This window comes from Microchirus variegatus (genome assembly GCF_963457635.1).
Source record: "Microchirus variegatus genome assembly, chromosome: 11".
NCBI lineage: Eukaryota > Metazoa > Chordata > Actinopteri > Pleuronectiformes > Soleidae > Microchirus > Microchirus variegatus.
Genome location: NC_139812.1, coordinates 19,275,648 through 19,297,488, shown reverse-complemented (window position 1 = coordinate 19,297,488; position 21,841 = coordinate 19,275,648). Strand labels below are relative to the sequence as shown.

The 21,841-nt window shown below is 40.5% G+C and overlaps 1 protein-coding gene across 1 annotated transcript in view; it reads left to right on the top strand.

Moving 5' to 3' along the window:
* Positions 1-2,413: 2,413 nt before the first annotated feature.
* The window catches only part of wdfy4 (WDFY family member 4), a gene marked incomplete at its 5' end in the record, with an annotated part of 39,199 nt that continues 19,771 nt past the window's right edge, over positions 2,414-21,841 (top strand). The window contains 41 exons of the mRNA XM_083897411.1: positions 2,414-2,434; positions 3,231-3,479; positions 4,528-4,639; positions 5,225-5,349; positions 5,529-5,657; positions 5,814-6,003; positions 6,722-6,911; positions 7,044-7,204; positions 8,390-8,622; positions 8,716-8,855; positions 9,296-9,423; positions 9,515-9,616; positions 9,733-9,923; positions 10,808-11,535; positions 11,683-11,773; positions 11,889-12,103; positions 12,186-12,262; positions 12,383-12,596; positions 12,737-12,813; positions 12,892-13,110; positions 13,539-13,717; positions 13,842-14,082; positions 14,502-14,641; positions 14,720-14,831; positions 14,921-15,111; positions 15,658-15,810; positions 15,923-15,996; positions 16,354-16,512; positions 16,623-16,711; positions 16,790-16,886; positions 16,994-17,196; positions 17,363-17,529; positions 17,655-17,771; positions 17,854-18,033; positions 18,119-18,277; positions 19,033-19,159; positions 19,252-19,400; positions 19,651-19,889; positions 19,999-20,123; positions 20,532-20,723; positions 20,828-20,937. Coding sequence (XP_083753537.1) covers positions 2,414-2,434; positions 3,231-3,479; positions 4,528-4,639; positions 5,225-5,349; positions 5,529-5,657; positions 5,814-6,003; positions 6,722-6,911; positions 7,044-7,204; positions 8,390-8,622; positions 8,716-8,855; positions 9,296-9,423; positions 9,515-9,616; positions 9,733-9,923; positions 10,808-11,535; positions 11,683-11,773; positions 11,889-12,103; positions 12,186-12,262; positions 12,383-12,596; positions 12,737-12,813; positions 12,892-13,110; positions 13,539-13,717; positions 13,842-14,082; positions 14,502-14,641; positions 14,720-14,831; positions 14,921-15,111; positions 15,658-15,810; positions 15,923-15,996; positions 16,354-16,512; positions 16,623-16,711; positions 16,790-16,886; positions 16,994-17,196; positions 17,363-17,529; positions 17,655-17,771; positions 17,854-18,033; positions 18,119-18,277; positions 19,033-19,159; positions 19,252-19,400; positions 19,651-19,889; positions 19,999-20,123; positions 20,532-20,723; positions 20,828-20,937 — 6,795 coding nt within the window. The remainder of the gene's footprint in view (positions 2,435-3,230; positions 3,480-4,527; positions 4,640-5,224; positions 5,350-5,528; positions 5,658-5,813; positions 6,004-6,721; positions 6,912-7,043; positions 7,205-8,389; positions 8,623-8,715; positions 8,856-9,295; positions 9,424-9,514; positions 9,617-9,732; positions 9,924-10,807; positions 11,536-11,682; positions 11,774-11,888; positions 12,104-12,185; positions 12,263-12,382; positions 12,597-12,736; positions 12,814-12,891; positions 13,111-13,538; positions 13,718-13,841; positions 14,083-14,501; positions 14,642-14,719; positions 14,832-14,920; positions 15,112-15,657; positions 15,811-15,922; positions 15,997-16,353; positions 16,513-16,622; positions 16,712-16,789; positions 16,887-16,993; positions 17,197-17,362; positions 17,530-17,654; positions 17,772-17,853; positions 18,034-18,118; positions 18,278-19,032; positions 19,160-19,251; positions 19,401-19,650; positions 19,890-19,998; positions 20,124-20,531; positions 20,724-20,827; positions 20,938-21,841) is intronic.

The following is a 21,841-nucleotide window of genomic DNA, read 5'->3' as shown; positions in this document are numbered from 1 at the left end:
GTGACAAGAGGCAGGAGTGGAGACACCGAATCAGCCGCACGCACGAAACGCTACAACAGGATCATCGTATGTCACCTAGGGTGGCGGATCATCTTTCGCTGCAAAGTAACGGCTATCTTCCACTGTGCTAAAGTGATTGTGGCAGTGAGACCACGCCCTGGACACCTCATTGGGCAACGCGTGGCCATGTGACTCATGACGTCAGCACGTATGTTTTGTCTTTGAACATTCTGTGCTTTTATTATTTTTTTTAAAGACAGATATTTTGATTTGATTGATAAAACGATTGCACTTTTTGTGATCCTGGGTTATATATATATTACATTTGTATGTATATATATATATATGTATATATACATATATATACAAATGTATATATATATATTTATATATATATGTATATACATATATATATATATATATATATATATATATATATATATATATATATATATATGTATATACATATATATGTATATTACATTTATATTTAAAAATATAATGTCACTGTTTTATGTTATCTGTAAATAATTATAAACAGTATAATATAGTTAAATGCTGTTAAATCCAGGAAAGCCTTAATCGTTGGCTGATTTACATTTGTCTTGACCATTTAATTAATTGATTTTGTCTTTTCTATGTTGTATGCTCAGTCTGCTCAGTTTCACTTAAAAATAAAAATATATATTACTAAGTCATGTTTATAACATAGTAAGACATAATAATGGAATACTATCTCATAATTAAGAAATACTAAGTCATACTATCTCAAAATGTTGAGTCATTATTATGACAGTATTTCATAACTTGGGGATATTATATCAAAACTTATGACTTAGTATCTCATAATATTTATTTTTTTATTTTATTATTATGACATAGCGTCTCATTATCATGGGACATTTTTACAAAATAATCACTTAGCATCTCATAATTATATATTGATTTGTACGGGTTTCTACACATTATTTGTTGATATGTAAATATTATCGCCAGTATTTATTCACAAATAAAGGTGGGTTGAAAAAAACAAACGTGGTTGTAAAGAAACAAAATCACACCGTTAAATTTGTGGGCCGTTTTAAAATGTAAGTAAAGTAGAATATAGATGTCATGATGTCCAGATAAAATATATTTTTTATTTTTTATTTCACACATCATGAATTTTATGACCATTTTATGCAAATGGAACAAGCAGTTATTTATGCGATCAAACCACGTTGTGTATACTTTATTTTTTTAAATACTTTATTCTGAAAACCGGATGTAGGTCATCTAGTTTCACCGTTTTTAAAGGTCAGAGTCGTAATGTGGGTGCGTCCGAATTTGACAGCACGTAAAAACAAATGGCGGCAGCAGTGCAGCGTTCGGAATGAACTTCAGCAGGTGATAATATTTACTGTGACTGGTGTTATAATTGTCGGTGTCGCTCACAATATTTGTTAGAATCACAGTATTTATGGCCTAACTCACTTGCCCACTCACCATGACACCGCAGAAAACCCGTACAGTAGCTCACGGCATTATCATTGTCACAAAACACCACATATAATCAAACTGGTTGTACTAGCAGTTTGTTTGTTAGTTACGAAAAGTGAAAATAAATCTGTGATTCGAATGACTAGGATTTTAATAACGTCCATTTACTTTTGGACAGTGTTTGTTAATGTGTCCTTTCAAATTCCCACTCCCCTCTTGTTTCCCTCCTCAGTGGTTCCGGCTGTGAATATGTGGAAAAGGGAGAAAGGAGGGGGCCTTTTTTTCCCCTTTATTAAGTATCGCCACTAGATGGTGCTGCTTAGCTTAGTTTTGATGTTGCTGTGATTTCTTTCTCTCCCCCCCCCCCCCCCATTCAATTCAAATTCACTCACTCAGGGCTGCTGCACTCACTACTGATAACTGCAGCCTCAAATATGACAAAACAAACATAACAACACAAATAAAATAATTAGACTCTACTTTTACAACTTAATTCATATAAAACTAGACACAATTTGCCCTTGCTAGGGTTTGCCCTTGGGTTCTGTCCCTAAAATTCCTATGAATCTTGGCATACATGACACAACTATTATAATGCCTCCCATTTGAGTTGTAGTGGGAGGGCCCCATCCAACCAGCTAAACAACACTTTTTTTTTCACTTCTGCTTCTCTAAGGAAGTAAGAAGGCACATGACCCAGGCCAGCTGATGTAAGTTGCTCTGCTTGTTCAAAGTTCAGTCCGCTTGCTGCAGATTAGTACGTGGTGGGTAGTTTTACAGAAGTGTCCACACAGCAGGCGTTAGTTATGTCCTAGCAGGCCTCTGCTTGTCTTTTCCTCCTGACATGGAAACCGAGAAAGACCACATTTGGGACAATAGCTGAAGCTGAAACAATCCAGGTGACAGATTCCTCACTCGGGCAAGAAAGTCCAGGATGGCTCTCACACACGTACAGGTAAGAGTATGAATTCTGCTTTGGAAAACGACATTTGTGGGGTTTTTTTGTACCCATGATGTCAGTGTTTAGTCTCTCAGTCATCCTTATTTTACACACAAGGAAACAAGTGTTCACGCATTTATGTGGAATGTGAAGTTCAGCATGGGTGTCTCAAAAACACAAGCCAAAAATCACTGTAACTAGAAAACAACAATAAACCTCAGTCAAACAAAGACATGTCTGCTTGGGACAAAGAAATACAAAATGTATATTGGCAGTCTCTTATGAAGGATAGAAGAATTATGTCATAATAATAAAGTTGTAAAAATGGTCCCACACATCCTAGGATTTTTTTTTTATATCCTGATTTATTATTTTTTACATTAAGTGCACCTCAAATTGCCTCACAAAAATAATTGTTCAAATGTCTTGAGGTGACAGGGATGCCTTTGGTATTGTTGCACAATTAGTGCTTGTGTTGGTTGATTAAATATTGTGTCAGAGCAAAGGAATAACAATGAAAACAAGAGATACATTTAGCCCTGTGTGGTTGGGGGATTTTAAGCTTGAAAAGCTGTCAACATTATGTAATTTCACTAGATTGAATTTACTGGTGTTACATTCTTCCAATTACTGAACATTTGTTTTCCTCTGTGTGGATGTTGCTATGTAAACAGCGCGCTCAGGCTTGGGTTTGAGAGAACATTATCTGAGGAAGCCAGACTAACCAGGGAAAACACGTTTAGGATGTTATCTAAACTGCGGATGCCAAAAACAAATAGCAATCTCAAGATTTCTCTTTGTTTCACTTCAGGACCAGACTGTCAAAGGGGAGAGGATCAATAAGGAAACGGGGGAGCTGAGTGCTTCAGGGGAGTTATCTCTCTCTGTGGAGGTGAAGGAGCAGAAAGTGGAGGGCTCTTGCAGGAACATTCAACTCTCACAGGAGCTCAAAGAACAGCTACAGGAACTTGGAATCCACTCATGTACAAACCACAGACCTGATGTTCCTATAGAGCAGAGGGAGAAGCATCTCGTTAAAGTCTTACCTATCTACATACAGGTATGCACCGGGACAATTTCACCGCTATATTTTGCACTTCACCAGTTTCCATTTCCCCCCAATTATGAAACAAATAGACAGTATCTACTGGAGGATCTTGAACTGGTCACAGCTTAAATTAATAACTCAACCATGAAAAGGTTAAATTCCAGAGTGTTTGAATGAACAATTAAAATGAGCCAAAAGTCCAATGTTTGAGCCTCAGCTGATCAAATCACTGCACTTTCCCCAAGTGTAACGTGTATATGAACCTTTAGTTAATGCATGCAGTTTACTGAACTATCACATGAAGTACCAAAGTGCCTCAGAGACTCTGCTCCAGGCCTCACTTTGATTAACTCCCTCATAATCGGGGCCTGAATTGCGTCACAGTTGTGAATCCACCTCACATCTTTTTTTTTTTTACCCATGCACACACACACTACGTAAACTCCATATTAGATCTGTGTGTGACACCATTGATCAGGTTTACAGCTGCAGACACACTATCTCTTTGGTTTGTGTGCAGTTCTGTGTGAATGGATCAACCTCCTGACCAGAGGTTTGACGAGAACATAGGGCCTCACTTTAAGAAAAGCAAACTCAAGTGAAATGCGATATCCTCTTATAGACCTGAAGAGCGTATAGTAGGCACGGGCTTTCATTATTTATAGCGCGGTGCATTAGCAAAAGCACTTGAGATCCAGCGATAACGCGGTTGCACTGCCTCACTAAATATCATGCATTAGGTCGAGATGTGCTTAACAAATAAGGGGAAAAATTACATTTTATGTGATTAATTACATGTAACATTACTTAATATCACTTAATCATCGCAATGGTGCTCTGAGATCTTTCTCCCATAGCACATTTTAAAGCAACATAAACTCACCAAGTGCTTTAAAAGAAACAAACACAAGCAGAGAAAATTAAAGTCCACAGAGCAGACATAAATCTACATACAACGCAAACTTTTCAGTCTATTTACAAAACTCTGTATCTCTTTTTGTGTCAATCAGCATATTTTTTTGCTCTTCTCTTTTCTTTGCTTCTTCCCCACTGATCCCAGGCCTGCAAGGACGGTGACAGACTCGAAGGTTTGGACGTAAAGGGTCTTGCAGCTCTCACTGCAGACACTGTCATCTTTAACATCCACAGCAGACTGGCAGAGAGACCAGCAGGTACTAACAGACACTCGTGCAGCAGCAGATAGAGGGACTTTCTACCTCCTTTGTCTACTTCTGCTTTTCCAACCCGCTGTAGTTTTTGTGTTTCCATTAAGGTTTCTTAACGCCTTAAACGCCTGTTCTGTTCACAGAAGAGTTCAAGCAGCTCATGCGTGTAGTTAAATACTTGAAGAGATTGGTGTTCTCTCACAGCTGTCTCGCTCCTTGTCTCTTCTGTTGCCGTTTTGTTTATATATAATGGTGTTTTTATGGCACTTTCAAGCAGAAACACATGTCTGTTTTAGAGAAGTAAACTTCTGTTTCCATGTTTGACAAAGTGTTTGAATAGTTTTTTTTTTTTCACTCCATCCAACTGCGAGCTTTCATTCTTGAATTGATCTGGCCTTTTTAGGGACGCAGTCTTGCTTAAATCATTTCCTGTTACAAACCATTGTCAAGCTTGAAGGCCAACTGAAATAGAAAAAGAACATGCAAATGAGAACCCTGAGCCACCCGTATTGTTTTCACCTATGCAGGTTGATTCCTATTTAAGCACGGGTTTATTTCATTTGAATGATTTCAACTTTCTACTGCTTTCAGAGGCAGCACGTGAAGAGGTGGTGCAGTTCTTCCAGCGGCTGGATGAGGACAAAAAGTGTGAAATAGGAGAAAGTCCAGGATGGCTGCTGTTAAAGTCACTTCTGCTGCTGACAGCTGATACAACAGTGAGTAATAATGAACAGTTTTTAAAATTTAGGGTTGGCATTGAATGCTACTTTAATGTACTGGATATTCTATTCATATTTAAGTATCTTACCTTCACAATGCATCAATAATTAGTCGTATTATAAATGTAATATTCATGATTTTTAAGTTATTAATCTCTCTCTCTCTCTGTGTGTAGGATATATTGTTGTGTATAAATCCAGGTCTCCCTGTGGCTTTGGTGAAATGTCTATACCTGCTCGTGTGCCTTCCAGCAAAACAGAAGAACACAGCCATAGAAGACACCTTTCAGGAGCCACTAACACAGGTCATTTGAGGCAATATGCTTTTACATTTCGGTTTACCCTTTATATTTTTCCCTTCACGTCGCATGACAGTTTTACCTTTTGGCCTTAGGTGCTGCCTCTATTCTTTTCTATTGTCTTCAAGTCACTGCCCACTTCTTACCCCTGCTCTTTTCCAGGTTCTCCTCCAGCTCTGTCGGCAGCCAGTCAATGTGGAGCGACTGGTGGAAACTCAGGAGTTGCAGTGTCTCATTATTGGCCTCACGTCATTATGGGATCAGACCAGCGCCTCCTGGAGACACCAGGCGTCCCGCGTTTTAAAGGCGGTGTCCGCCGTAGCAACAAGCAACACTGTCCCGAGCTTGCTAGGTGAAGTAAATCACAACGAGACGTTTATTTGCCATTTGTGCAAACAAATCCAGAGAAAACAAAACAATACAAAAACAAATGTGCAATGAAAGTGCAGAAAGCTATCAGGATAAGTTACTTTTTGTTAAACCCACTTGGCCATTAAATAGTTCTGTTACTGTATTACAGCAGCTGTTGACAGAAGTTTGCTAAATTTGATTATTTTCTCGCAGTCCTTATAATCCTAAAAGATTGATGACAGATCCGCCGCTATAATAAATGTTATTACACAAGTAATATAATCTAATATTTACATAGCTAGTGCTGTATGTGCCGTGTGAAAGGCTTGGGAAAACAGGATGCTCAGAAAGTGGATACTTAGATTTGATTTGAAATGACTTGGGCAGGGTGATGTTTTTATTTCGCTAATTAATTGATTACACGGAGACTCATGATCACTCACCCCCAGAAATAGATAGTGCTGAAAATGTGTTTCACATGATGCATCCACCAACGCAGATGATTCACTCAAATTATTAATTGAAGTGGTTTTTTACTTCAATTTATTTTGGACATCAAAAAGCCATCAAGGTTTTTCCACCAGGATATTTTGCTCACATGACTGTGGAGCTATTTCCTTCTGAATACATATAAAAACAATGAATACAAAGGTTCATGATTTTAGTCTACCATTATGACAGACTTCACTGACCAAGAACACCTCCTTTTTCTGCATTAGGCAAGAACTGTGTGCGTATCTGCATCCAGAACCTGTTGCACATCCGCGCAGACGTCCCAGGACTGCTGCTTGCTGAGGTGGCCGTGGCTGTGTTCAGCTTTGTTAGAGACACCTATCCCCTCAATGCAGCCCTCTTCGTGGAGTTTGACACCAACAGTGGCTACCGGGCCCTTGAGAACATCCTAAAACGGTGAGATAGATGGACATGGACAGAAAAATGTATTCAAATTTAAGTATGTTTTTCGTACAGAGACATGTTTATCTTTCTCTGCTACTTCTATTCTTTTACATTTATGCTCTTATATCATTATACCACCAACAGCTGTGAGGAAGGTGTGTCCGTGGACCATTTCCAGCCTATGGAGGAGTTACTGGCTCTCATTGCATCGTTCACTCTACTCGGAAAAACCGAACTTAAAGTGGCTCTTTGTGTCACCAACCCACAGCCTCCAAGCTTCAAGTTTGATCCACCGCTCACCAAAGGTAGGTCAAGTTTTCAATTGTTCTGCTTTGTTACTCTCTGGCTAACACTCCCTAATTATCTCCAACAGTTTATTGTACCATGAGGATAAACTCTGAACCATCACTTCTAAATGCACACTCCAAACCATCTAATTATTATCTTTGCATGGCTCAGCAAAGATGGGCACGGGGAGGGGAATGGCTGCCCCAAATGAGCACACAGTTCGTCCCATCTTTGCACTTTAGCCCTCATATAACCCACCCGAACTGCACCACCCCCTTTCCCCTCTCCTTGATTTCCCACACACCATGACTCCCCACTCCCCCTCTGCTACCCCGCTGCAGTGCACAGCACCCCTCACGTTAACAGGCAGCTGAGGTGATTATGTCTGGGATGATGAAGTGGAGGCTTCCCCTCTAACTCTGTTAGGATGCCCCACATCCATTCACCACTGGCCTACAGCAAGCATCCATCTATCATAGATGCACACACACCTCCATCCAACACTCATAAATAGAGTGTCCATAATAAACACACACATCACAATGCAAACACACACACACACACACATTTTTAGCTCACATCTATCACACTGAGGAGTAGATACCTTTCCAGAGAGGGTCGAGAGATCGTTTCTGTGCTGATCTTATTTGATTATGATGCAATTCCTTTCTATTAAGTGTGAAAATGAATCAAATTCATAGCCTGGTATATATTTATACACAACACACACAAGTGTTTTTCTGTTTCCAAATCTAAGACCATACCTAAATATTTTGACATTACAGCAAACAAACTCTATCAAGGCAGATTACGCTTGATTTTCTTTTGCCTTTGTGGATATTATATTGTTTGTTCAATCTGTCTATGTATGTATAACTGGGTTTGCTTGTAGAATTCGGCATGTGCTGTGTGTTAAAGGTTGCTCTTAATTTATTAGGTTTCCCCTTTTCTATCAAATTGACTGACTGACCTTGCCAGAACAACAATAAAACGGAGTTTACATTCAAAATGTGTTTTAGCTGAATTGACCTCAGCGTGATATTGTTTTGCAATGCTGTATTTGATAAACTAGAAAAAGAATAACTTCCCATGTTTCCATGACCCCCATGTTTTATTTAATCTGCCGTGTTTTTAGGTGCTTGAAACCTCCTTTGACGCTGATATTTTTTTCCATTTAGTTACTATTGTATGTTTGTCTCCAGGCTCAGCAGTAAAGAACCTGCAGGCCTTCCACCTGCTGCAGGCCTCCTTGCTGCGTTCCCAAGATTCTCTGCTGTGCTGCCAGCTCCTTCACACCCTGCATACAATATGGGAGAGAGATCCTGCCAATTTCTTCCTCCTGGAGTGGACTGTCCAGTCAATGGCCCAGGTGGCTGCCTGTGTGTGGAATAAACCAACGCCTGTCCAAGAACTATTCTTTTCTCAGCTGGAGATGGTATGACCTGTAATTTTCACTCTAAAATCTTCAATCTTGTTGTTTCCGTAACACGAACAAATGAATTTTGTTTTAATGCTGGGTTTCCTGCAGGTCGTGTTTAAGATGAACTACATCCCTCATGAGACCTTGCGTGCAGTACTGGGTGTGCTGAAGCAGATTTGGACTGGGAAGCTGGCTGGAGGTTTGGTGGGGATAAACTTTGGAGTGTTGGCTCTTAAATGTTTTCACAGGTGAGGTGAAATAATAAACCCTACATCCTCTGATACAAGTTTGTTTTTCACCTTGCATTATACTAGCTACTTTGAACCAGAGAAACATCTTCATCAGAGTGGAACTGCAAAAGATTGGTTTAAAAACTTATTTTGACACTTTATATTTCACTTTTGAAGTTCTTTTTGCGATCTTGTACTGTTATTGTTATTTTTGTACTTTGATATTATTGTAATATTTGCAATTTTGGAGCAACCTGGAACAAGAATTTCCTTTGGGATTAATAAAGTTTTATCTTATCTTAATCAGTAATATAAATAAACAAGTTTATTGGATGTAGTTGCCAATTTTAGGTATAAACACCTAAATCCAACATCACATGTGCTATCTGCTATGTCAATGCTTCATCTATGTATGCTGAACATACATGGGCCACTGGGCCATCTGCTTTGCTCTGTAGGATGACGGTACACAGCGGTATGCTAGCGGAGGTGTTGAGTGATTGGGGTCTTCTGGAGATGCTGCTCGGAGAACTTCGTAGACGAGCTAAAATCCTCAGGAAGGCTGGCGTCTCTCCCTCTCAAATAAGTATGAACCAACATTATTTCTCTCTTCATGAAGGAAGGTCATGGATGATTCAGTCATTTTTAGTTTCACACTGAGTTCTTGTGCTTTTTAGAATCCGAACACCTGCTATGTGTGGAAGACAGCGATCATTTGCTCACTGCCTGTATGCTTCAAGTTGTGTCGACCCTTACTTTGCGTTCCATTAAAAACTCAGGTATGCACATTTGCTTCATTTTATGCTTGCAATCGGCAAACATTTTCTGTTTTTTATCACATAAGGCAATAAACAGGCATGTTGTTGCCTACTTAAGCTCATCATGTGTATTCTAGTTTCAGTGCGAGACCTTGGTATGGTTCCCTATATAAAGATCTTCTTGGATGAGGATCAGTATAGGGGTCCCACTCTGAGCATTCTGGAGCAACTCGCTGAGATCAACCCTGAGGAGTTCATGAGCACAGCCATAGGAGCAATCTGCTCCTCAACACAGCAGGAACTTGGGTTGAAGTGGGACCTCTTGCAGGTACTTAGATTTTTCATCCACATAAAACGGCACACAAACACCGAGAAACACTTGGATACCGAGTGGTCTCGGATGTCTCCACTCAAATCATAACACATTCTAATGCACTTAAAACATAATATGCTAGTGAATTTATTTTCTTAGCATGTGGGACCCTGATTCCATTATAGACAAATGCAGATTGATTTGCTAAAACAGGTTGAGCTGTTAACTCTGGACCTATTTGATTAGGGCAGCAGCTCTGAGCTGTGGCACTATGAGGATTACCACCTCTATCAGATCAGTGAGTGGGACAGAGATGTGATTAAAGCCTAAATCAGTTACACACCTACTGTATGTGTCCGTTTTTATAAATGGCAGCAAGAACAGCACTTACTTGCAGATATTGTGTGTATTCAATGTGCGTGAGAGGGCTTGTTTGTGCATGCATGCAGGAGTGTGTGTGTGTGTGTATGTGTGAGACTTCTTTGTGTTAACATGGTTAAAGCAAGTGGCAATCAGATTGGGTGCGACCTGGGTTGGCAAGTGTTGAGAGCCATTGTGATTACTCCAGTTTCAGTTAATCACATTTCCCTCTGCGTTCTGCCTCACACATTACCTACCTGATGGATTAGCTCTTAAAATTGAATAAACCTAATGCTATTTTGTTCACCTCCAAAAACTAGTTACCAGAAATGATTTATGGTATATCTGTGTGTTTCATCTATTTTTCATGACATTGTTTTAATTGACTAGGGAGATGCTTTTAAGAGCTGGGACTTGGAGTAAAGTGTCTATCAATACTCAATGCACATTCTTCCTAAAATACAATGTAGAGAATCTGCTTTGTCACATGTTTGGTAAGGTGTGTTTGCTGTATCTGACTCCCCTCGTATGTGTTTCAGTCTTTGCGGAAGGTACTGGACAGTCCCAACAGCTGGGACGCCTTCAGGAGAGCAGGAGGCTTCACTGGACTACTGTCTCTGGTGATCGACATGGAAGGAGCCCTGTCTGACCCTCCACAGAGAGAACTGTGGAAGTCGATTGAACGTCAACAGCTGCTGGACCTCCTCCTCCTCGCTCTTCACACCTTGTCCTTGGCTGTGCATCTCCACGCAGTAAACGCACATTATTTTGAGACTGGTGGCTTTTATGAAAGGCTGGCAGATGCTCTGCTCCAGCTCGGCTGCTTTGATAGCAGCAGCCCGGAGAAAGAGAAATGGGATAGAGAGCAGGGCTCCTGTCCTAAGGCTTCAGTGGACAGCCAGGCTCCTGGAAAGAGCTTCCACCAGTATGTTGACTTAGCAGAGGCCGGTGAATCTCCCTCCTCCTCCTCCTCCTCACCTGAGCACTGTCTGCCTGTCACTCTTCGGACATGTATCAAATTGCTCTCCTTTCTCGACCAGTTTGCATCAGGTGCCTGCTCTCATCAGGAGTTAAACGTGGCACTAGAACTTGAGGATGGGTGTGGAGATAAAGACAAATTGAATGGAGCAGTAAGTCATGAAGGACTATTTTCAATGTCACCTCCTGTCCACTTAGGATCAGGCTCACAGTCAGTGCTGGACACACAGGGAGAATCCAGAAGCACAGCACCTAGTATGTCTTCAGTCTACAGAGAATCTCAGAACAGGTGGATGATTTAACTGTTTGGAGGGGGTGGAAGACTCACTGTATGACACTGTATGAATGCATTTTCTCCACAGTCGTAGTTGGGCCTGTAGAGTAATATGTACATGTTATCAACCCATATTTTCTCTTCTTTGTGTTTTTTTAATAGGTTCACATGCAATCATGTTATTCTTCATCCAGGAGCAATCCGTGTGGTAATGACTCTTCTCCCAGCATTGTTTACACCCAAGGATCCGCAGGTATCTTTCAAGTCTGAACATGTTATAAGTCTTTGCTGTTGTATCCCGTATATTACTCACTAATAAGCTCTGAGAATGACACAAATGTCCTCACCTGCCTTTCTTCTTCCCCCAGCTCTCTATGGAGGTTCAGTTCTCGCTGGCACACCATGTCCAGGCTATGGTCAAAACCGAGCAAAACCGGCAGATAATGTGTGAGGGAGGACTGGTGTCCACACTTTTGGCCCACTGTCGTCACATGTTGCTGACTCCGACTCACCCATTACATCTACCTGTTACACGCATCTTAGAAAAGCTCTCCTCTCAGGCCATCACACATTCAGACTTCAGGTCAGTAATGTATTTGCATTTACAACAATGTCTCAGTATTTGTGCAAACAAGATTCACATGTGCTCTTTTTTTCCTCCTCAGAAAGTTCCTGTGTTTACATGACCCTCTAATGTGCTTGACAGGCCAAACGCTGTCCCGTCCAGCCCCTGAATCAAATGGTATACATTTATGTTTCTTTCTTGTTTATTCTTGTTTTTTACTGAACCCATGTGAGGTTTGTTTTTCAGACCGATCACAGACAGATCACAAATCTGGATTTTTGGTTGTGTGATCTAAAGCAGGTCCCTGCAGAAAGGCAGAAGCCTCAGTGGGAACACCAGTGAAGGCATTGAAGCGGACCTTCAGCTTGTTACAGTCCTCTTCTTGTCCTGCGATCCCTGTCCATCAGATCATTAGTCTGGTATCGATGACATCACCACGCACCTTCAGGCCACACCGAGTCTCCTCATCACCTGCCTTTGTGGAGTTTGACATGAGTGAGAGTGGATATGGGTGAGTATTGTGTTCCTGCAGATGACGTAAAAAAAAAAGATTTGCTGCACCTATTTGTGGTAAAGGAAAAATTAAAAATGTAACGTAAATTAAAAAGCATAAATTATTCACTGATTTCTTGAAATACTTGTGGTTTGCAGGTGTCTTTTCCTGCCTTCCATGGCTACAGTAAAAGGAGTGACTGCGGATTCGATATCAACTGGTGGAATTGGACGAGGTAGGCAATCAGTCTGAATGTTTGATACTTGTCAACAAATCTGATTAAAACATATAATCATCTCCCTGTCATTCATAGATTGCCGGGGATTTCCTCCGACAGCTGGTCTCTCATTTTCCTGCTGGTTCCAGATCAACAGGTTCAGTTCAGCCTGTGATTCACACCCAATCCGTCTCTTGTCAGTGGTTCGACACATGTCCCGCACCGAACAACAGTACATCTGCCTGTCAATCTCCTTCTCAGCCCACGATGGCTGTCTGGTCATTTCCACGGAGGAGGAAGCATTTACGTACCTGGGTAAGAGCATTAGAAGTTGATATTTAGCCAAGATGAATCTAAAGGTCAAGGGTATAAGATTTTATTAAATGTAAAAGTGAGACTGCAGTCAGATTGCAACAAAATGGAGACTCCTTCATTCAACTCTCCCTTTCTTAATCACATCAGTTAACTAAGGTCGTCTTCATATACCAGAAAAGATATTGCTCATCATTGTTTGTGTAGTACTTTAGGTTTTTGCTTAACGTTAACATTAAACACTTATTCTAAGGCTAAGCAAAAAGTGATTATACACTTATAAACATATTACATAAACATACATACATTAGAGACTTAGCTTTCTGGCTTCATCTCTAGAATTTCTAATATTTTCATCAACTGTATTTAAATAGGTGGTCAGTTGCATCACTACTTTATGCATAATGACTGTTTTTCCTCTGTTGTTTTAGATATGATGGAGCCAGAAGTAAGCACTCCCACTTCTTTGCCGTCATCACTGCGATTTCGCTGCTCAAGCATGCTGGTCCCAGGTCAGTGGCACCACCTGGTTGTGGTCATGGCTAAAGACGTGAAGAAGAGCTGTCTGACCTCAGCCTACTTCAACGGCAAGGTGTTGGGGACAGGCAAGGTATAACAAGAGGGAGAGTCTGATGATTAAACTGATTCCAGACCTGCGGTGGCATTGACATACTGATGTAACACGGAGACTTGTGTAATTTGAGAAAACAATGCCTGTGCCTTTTTTTTGTCAGATGAGATATATTAAGCCATTTCCTGGTCAGTATGTCTCCATGGACCCCACAGCTGTGATCGATGTGTGTGGACTGATAGGAACGCCGGCTCTCTGGAAGGAGCACGCTGCTCTAGTGTGGCGAGTGGGCCCTGCTTACCTTTTTGAAGAGCCTCTGAGTCCTGAGGCAGTGAATCTCATATACACACAGGGCACTGCTTACCAAGGCAACTTCCTGGCTCTGCGCAACATAGGTGAGCAACGTAGGTCACTCGATCTTATGCAAGAATTTCACACACGATTTCTACAGAAAGTCTTTTTTGTAACTTCAGTTAATAATGTATATATATATATACATATATACATTTTTATACATACACACATTTATATATATATACATATATATAAAAATATAATATAGAGTGAAAGGTTTTTACTCTTTTTTATCTGTGACTGTAATGTGTGGTTAATTGTTTTAAGCGGTCAGTTGTCGTGTGTCCTGTTATATTATGTGTTTGTGTATTCTTTATTGCTTCTATTTGTATGACATTGCAAATGGAGCTGAAACAATTGCAATTCGTCTCCTAATTAAGTATCTGTCTGTCAAACTACAACCTTTGACAGTGTACGTTTTTTACAGAAATGTTTTTTTTTGTTTGTTTTTTTAACCCTTGTGCACCAGATGCTGAATCTCCCCCTCTCAGGCTGGTTCCTGAGGAGAGGATCTCATTTGGCATCAACCCAGGAATTTCGACATTAACGACTGTCGTGCAGATACGAGACGATTACAATCAAGTGGACTGCAGACTGATTGCTAAAGAGGTACGGCCACACTTTGAACCTATGCTATATATTTTTTTTTTTTTTACACAGAATAACAGTCAGTGTGTGAAATTATAGATGGGGATAACATCTCGCGATCACTCTACACCTGTGTTCCTTGCACGAAACATCAGTCAGCACCTGAGTGGTACAGCTCGCACCATAGGAGCAGCGCTCATTGGACATTTTGGTAGATGCGTTAGTATTTTGACAATTTTATTTCTGCTTTAGTTGTTTCTTGCCAGCACACTTCCTGAGCTCATGTCTGCTTCCTTCTAGGTGTGCGTAAATTCACTCCCAGCAGTGCATCCAATGATTTCCTGTATGTTGGTGGACCTGTGGTTGTTCTCAGTCTAGTTGCAATGGCTCCAGATGACAGCTCTTTGTATGCAGCTGTTAAAGTTCTTCTTTCCGTGCTGGAGACCAACTCTGCCATGCAAGAGGAAATGAGCCGCATCAACGGATACAAGGTTCTGTCAAATCATTTCTTAAACATTTTACACTGATGAAACTACACTACCATTCAAAGGTTTGGGGTCACTTAGAAATGTCCTTATTTTTTAAGGAAATGCAATGAATATAACATTAAATTAATCAGAAATACACTCCGTCTGGTTTTTAATGGAATATGTTCATATGTATGTATGTGTATAGAGGCCCATTTCCAGCAACCATCTCTCCAGTGTTCTACACTGTGTTTGCTAATCACGTTAGAAGGCTATTGGATGATTTGAAAACCCTTGTGTAATTATGTTAGCACAGCTGAAAACAGTTTTGCTGGTTCTTTGAGGAAAGAAAATTTTGAAGGGCAAAATTATTATTTTGAATAAAAAGCATTATTTCTAATCTTGTCACTGTCTTGTCTATATTTTCTATTCATTTTGCAACTCTTGAATAAAAGTGTGAGTTTTAATGGAAAACACAACAAAATTGTATAGGTGACCCCAATTATTTGAACGGTAGTGTATTACCTCATTCTTCTTATCACTTCTTTTGTATTTTCTCTCTCATTGTAGCTACTAGCTTTCCTGCTCAAGATGAAGAAAAGTCTGATCAGCAACAGAACTCTTCAGTTGGTTCTGTATCTCTCCAATTCTGTGGAGCTGAACGCCGGGTCTGGTTGCTTACAAAACATACCTGCTTTCCGAGCTCTGCTGTGTGACCTGGAGGTAAACATCCACATTTTTCCAGACATAATTTATTTGGAAAAGTTTTATTTATTTTTTAAAATGTATTTTTATACATCTGTAAGTTAATTGTCTCGATTTTGTCACTTTTCAGGTGTGGCAGAACACGCCAGATAATCTGGACCTTTCAGTTTTGAACCACTTCACTGAAATTCTGAAAACCTCAAGGTAAATTCCACAGCTCTGAGTGTGTGAACAGACTGTTAATATGGTTCACAGCTTTAATCAAATTAATTATTAACTGACATGGCTGGGGGAAATTACACAGCACTATAAAGAGGCTCTTGTCCAGCATTGATGGCAGACTTCATTGACCGCTCTGTCAAAATCTGCAGCAGTCTGTCATTAATATCACAGAAATGTGCAACTGAAACAGTCAAGGTAATGTTCAACAGCATCAGTCACAGAGGCTGAAGAGAAGAGCATGACTGAACATGTGCATGGATTCCTCAATTAGATTATCTGTCTGTGGGAAAATATATTAATGCTCTCACTGTTTTTTTTTTCTCTCTGTAACCTCAACAGTGACATCAGGAATGCAGAATTCATGCACACAATTGGCCTGCTACCAAAGCTGCTCTTCCAGCTCTCTGATTCCGCAGTTACCTTTCGGAAAGTGAAGATGATTTCCTGTGTCATCACTTCCCTCCTTAGAGCTCACTTCACCCCTCTTGACTTGAGCAGGTACAATGTGGGGATGCATTCCATATGTGTGTCGTACAGTCTCCATATAAAGATTACACATTAAAAATAGCCTTAAATTGAATATTCTTTATGTCCTTTTGTTTTGTTAGACTTGGGCTCTTTCTGGTCTCCACGCTCCCTCCTCTTAGTAGCATGGCTGAGGAGATATCCGACAGGGATCTTTCACACGATACACCAGGTACTCAATATTACACATACACGTACAACAAGTTTATATGATGACATGATGAGGTTTAACCACATGTTTGTCCTGCAGCTCAGAGTGCTAGTCCGGTCCACCTCATCTGCATCCGCAACCAGCTGTTACTATCTCTCTTCGAAATCCTCAGCTCAGACAGCCTCCTAACCAAAGAGTAGGCAGCGTCTGTCGCAGTTTCAAACTACAGTTATTTTCCCCACCATAATGTCATGGCAGGAGCAGTCACTTAATGAGTCTGTCGTGTTCTTCTTCCCCCACTAGTCAGCAGAATTCAGCGTTCGAGGCCCTGGGCAGCGATTGGTTCCTGCTCTTCCTTCAGCCCCACCTTCATCCTTCTACTGTGAAACTGGGTCTCTTACTGCTCACGCATTTCCTGTCCAATCCGGTGCAGCAGAGCAGATTCAGAGAAGCCGTGCTCCCAGGAACACTCATTGACGGCATGGAAGAACCTGTTGCTGTCATTGGTATAGTTGTGATGATGTGATAAATGAATGTAGTTTTGCCTCTTTCAGTGGAATCATTGTGAAGTGGAGCATCATTATGTACATTGAATACAGTAGATTGAATAATCAAGATGCAACACATAAACCTTACACTAGATCTATAATTTTCTTCTTTTCTTGTTCCCAGACAACCTTCAAGCTCATTCTTGGTCGTACGAGTGTCCCAGCACCACGTGTCGAGGCTTTGATGTTCTGCGGGAGCTGCTGATCAGACACTCTCAACTGCCTCAAGTGTATGAAGCTCTGGCTACTTTGCTGCTGGGGGGAAATACCAGTCACACTGCAGATGAAAAGGTGCCTTTTTCTTTCCTTCCTTTCCTTTCCTTTCCTTTCCTTTCCTTTCCTTTCCTTTCCTTTCCTTTCCTTCCTTCCTTCCTTCCTATTTCAGTCATAATACTGTGATTATGTGTCATTCATAGGTGCCTCTGGATGATTTTCTACAGTCCCTGATTGACAAGCAGGCAGACACTCCTCAGCTTCTCTGTGTTGAAACTGCTACGATACTGCTGGAGTTAATCAAAGTCATCATAACTAAGGTTAGAATTTTATAACAACCTTGTGTCCTGTTTGCATTGTTTGCCTTGTAATGGTCACTTGTTATGCGTTTTTTATTTGCAGTCTGCTCCTCCAACAAATCACATGTCCGACAGTGAAGCATCATGGGAGTCGCAGCTTCCAGCAAGTGTGATGCAGTTCCTGTGTCTTCTCTATAGTCGTCAGCCAAGAGACCCACTGTGGGCATCACCAGAATTCCTCCATGCACTTGCTGGAGTTGTGTTCCCTCTGGACACTCTGGACACTGCAGAGGTTTGTGTGTTACTCATAACATCTAAACATTTCTATTCTCTCTGGTGTTAATCAGTGGCGTGGATGCTTCTTTCAGAGTGCCGGTGAGCCTTGTGTTACGAGTAATGACGAGGACACAGTCAAGAGTTTTCAAAGCAGGAAGCCAGTATGTGACTTCATCCGGATACTGCTAATGGACAGCCTTCTTAATGTATCTGCCAACAGCAGCACATGTCCTCTGGTTCTCCTGCTTGAGGTGAATAAATACACGCATACTGTCACAGTAAGAGGTTATTTATTTTATATATGACATATATTGGCATATAGACGAATGAATGCTGTAATATAGGAGTGAACAATTAATCATTTTCAAATTGAAAATGTAATTTGAAGCAACCAAATTGCAAAGGCTGCAATTTAATGGTTTTATTTTTGATTGTACAATGTTATTTACACAGTTTAAACACACATAAGTCTTTAAGTCTTAAAATTCTCATGTCGGTATATCCTGTGGTATTGTTCCATCTTGTTTTAAATTCTGTCACACTATAAAAATGGTCATGAAGCTTACATAAATATATATATTTCAACTCAAATCTCATTCATAATATTTAAGTCGGAAAGAATAAAAATTTTTAAGATACTTAATCGAAATTGTTCCTACTTCCTACTCTAATATTTATTGCTATTAGTGCATTTCCAAATGCAAAGACTCTCCGTTTACTACTATACTGCAGAACTCTAATTTCACCAGTAGGTGTCACTCTTTGCTCAGTTACCAACTAAGGACAGAGCCACAAAAATGGTTGATGAATAATTTTTTTGGTCATTTGTAACTAAAGGTTTCTGTGATGGTGTTTTCAGTTATCGACACACAACCATCACAGACAACAACACATGCACTTAAAACATTGAAAATAAAATATTTCCTTCACTATCATATATTGTGGATTTTTATTTATTTGTTTGTCTGTCATTTGCTTACGTTTGCTAATCAATTAAATGTTGCAGTTTTCCCCTGATGACGCTTTGCTGGAGCAGAGGCAGATTTTCCACACTGAGCTGCTGGAGTTGATAATGGACATAATCCAGATGCTCAGCTACGAGGAAGAAAACAACACTCATCTCAGCTCACAAGGTAGAATTGCTATGCACGTCTCAAATCCATTGTCCATGTTTAAAGGAATCTCATCTGAGCACATTACTTTTTTTTTTTCCTGCATCTCTCAGACTCAAATCAGAGGCCTGAAGGACAGATGGGCGTGCTGATGGATAATGTGGTTCTCTTCAGTAAGACTCTGCTGCAGAAACTTTACAGTGGAACATTCTTGGGAGACTCTGAGAATTTGCTCAACTTCCTTGCTGATCAGATCGTGGTGGTGAGACAAACATACTCCACACTGTATAGACATTTCACACAGATGATATATATGTATATATATATATAATAAACTTTCTACTTTTCTGTAAACTGAAGTTACACGGATCTACACATTTAATTTTGACACACTTACCTTTGAGTTAATTGGAACAGTGCATTTTGGAAATGTGAAATCTGCCCACAAGTCACTTATAATTATTTTCTACATTACACTAACTGATAACAGATACACTGCCATCTGGTTTTAGGCTTTGGAGAAAGGCCAAACTCAGAAGGAGAAGACAGTGTCAGCCCTCTACTCGTGCACCAATGAAGTCCTGCTTTATTTCCTGTCTCAACCGCGGCAATCAGAAGAAGAAAAGCAGAGGGTCATTCGGGTGTTACAGACGGTCATGGAGCGCTGGGATGTTGTCATGGCAACGTACAATGCAAACGTGAGCTTCGTCACGTGCCTTCTTCACTGTCTGTTATTGATACGATCTGGCAGGTAAACATTGCAAAACCATCACCAAATAGAGACACAGACAAATATTTTGCCTGAAACCAGAAGTCACTTTAATTTACAAAATCACACTTTTTTGTTGTCGTCGTTGTAGCTACCTTGAAGGTTTTGGATGTCTGGTGCACAAGATTTCACGCAAGAGAAAGGCTTCGTCCCGCCTGTTTGCTCGCAAATCCAAACCTACTGCACGCCTCAGTAACAGACGGAAAACTACCACAGGTAACACTGCCAGTAGAGCTGAAACAATTACTCGATTATTATTATTATTATTAGTTTTAAGCTTTTTTCATGATTAAAACAAGATTTCTGATTGTTTTAGCTCCTTATACGTGAATATTTTCTTTCGTTTCTTTGCTCCATAAATCAAAGAAATCATTAAAACTCAATCATTTTGGTTTGTGAAAAAAAACAAGACATTTGAGAACATCGTCATTTCCAGGTTTGACAAATACTGATCAACATTTTTTGACATTTTCTGACATGTTATGGACCAAACGATTACTTGAGAAAATAATCTACATATTAATCGATTATAAAATAATCCTGCCAGGTTTATATGTATATAAACTGTGTTGCTGATTTTACTGTGTCACAACATCATAAAAAAGTGTATGTGTTCATGAACAGATGATGGAGAACTAGTGTCTTTAGTGGAGGCCTGCTGGTCGAAGGTCTTGGTGGAGAGGCAACACTCACTTGAAGAAAACTATAAGTTAGAGATCTCGGCGACGAACAGGACAGCGATGGGGTCAGTCGGCATGAAAGATATCAGCCCTCTCTGGGAGGAGACAGCGCTCAAAGCGTGGCTGCTGCACACAGGTTCGCTCTTACTATACCAACAAATGCACAGGTAGCAGATGATGGAACGTTAGGCCCGTGATCGTAATGTTTAAATTATGCATGTCTTGACAATATCTTCTCAGAGGCTCAGAGGAAGAGGGCGGCCAGCAGCCCTCAGACGAAGTTGGACATGATCAGCAGTGTTGTTCGCTCAGCTTTGAGCAAACCAAGCAAAGAGTCACTCACAGTCGAGGTAAACGCAAACATCCGTCTTTGATTCTTTTTTCCCATGACATATACCGGTGGGGTCACCTTTTCCCAGGTTCCTCTGTGTCCCAAAGCCCAAACACTCTTCCTAAAGTCACTGTTGTGTTTGTGCTGTGGGCCGTCCAGCCCTGTGGGGGTGTTTGATTATTTCTTTAAATGGATTTGGATTATCACAGCTGATTGCCCCTGAGTGGGCATAGTAATTGATATCTGTTAGGCCTATCCATGGGAACACTCACTACAACACACTGTTTGCTGCTGAAGGTTAAAGACGCGTTTATTGTTGTTTTTCCCCCCGAAACACGTGGCCCACATCATTAGTTCCCCCACAACGCTTAAGACGTCGAGCCATCTGGAGCAGGGAGCGGGGACATATTACTCAGGCACACAGGCATGAAATTACCGCGTCTGTGTGTCTGTCTCACCTCCACAAAGTGCGTGTGTGTTCTTGTTTGTGCACATCTCTAGCCCACAGAAATCGGGTTGGCAATTATATTGGTACCAATCTGATGAAAACATTATTCATTTGATGTTATTCTTTATCATATCAGTCTCTGACAGGCTATCAGAGAGGGTGATGAATTGTTTTTCCATCTGAGAGGCTGTGGAAGGAGAGGGAGGGACGTTCGCCGCCTTGCCTTCTCCTTCTCTGCTGTGTTTTGGAGCACTTTACTCTGAGTAGGCTGCTGCATGCAGTGAGCATTCAGAAATGCTTTTAAAGTCTTCAGTAATGGTCAGCCCGTATGCTCACTTTATAATTCATCCTTATGAACAAACAAGTGAGTCATTAATTAATTTCTGGATCACCAACTTATGACCTTTATTTAGAAAGTCATGAGCTTATTATTATTTTCCCTCCCATTCCCTGTATCCATAATGCATTTTACAGA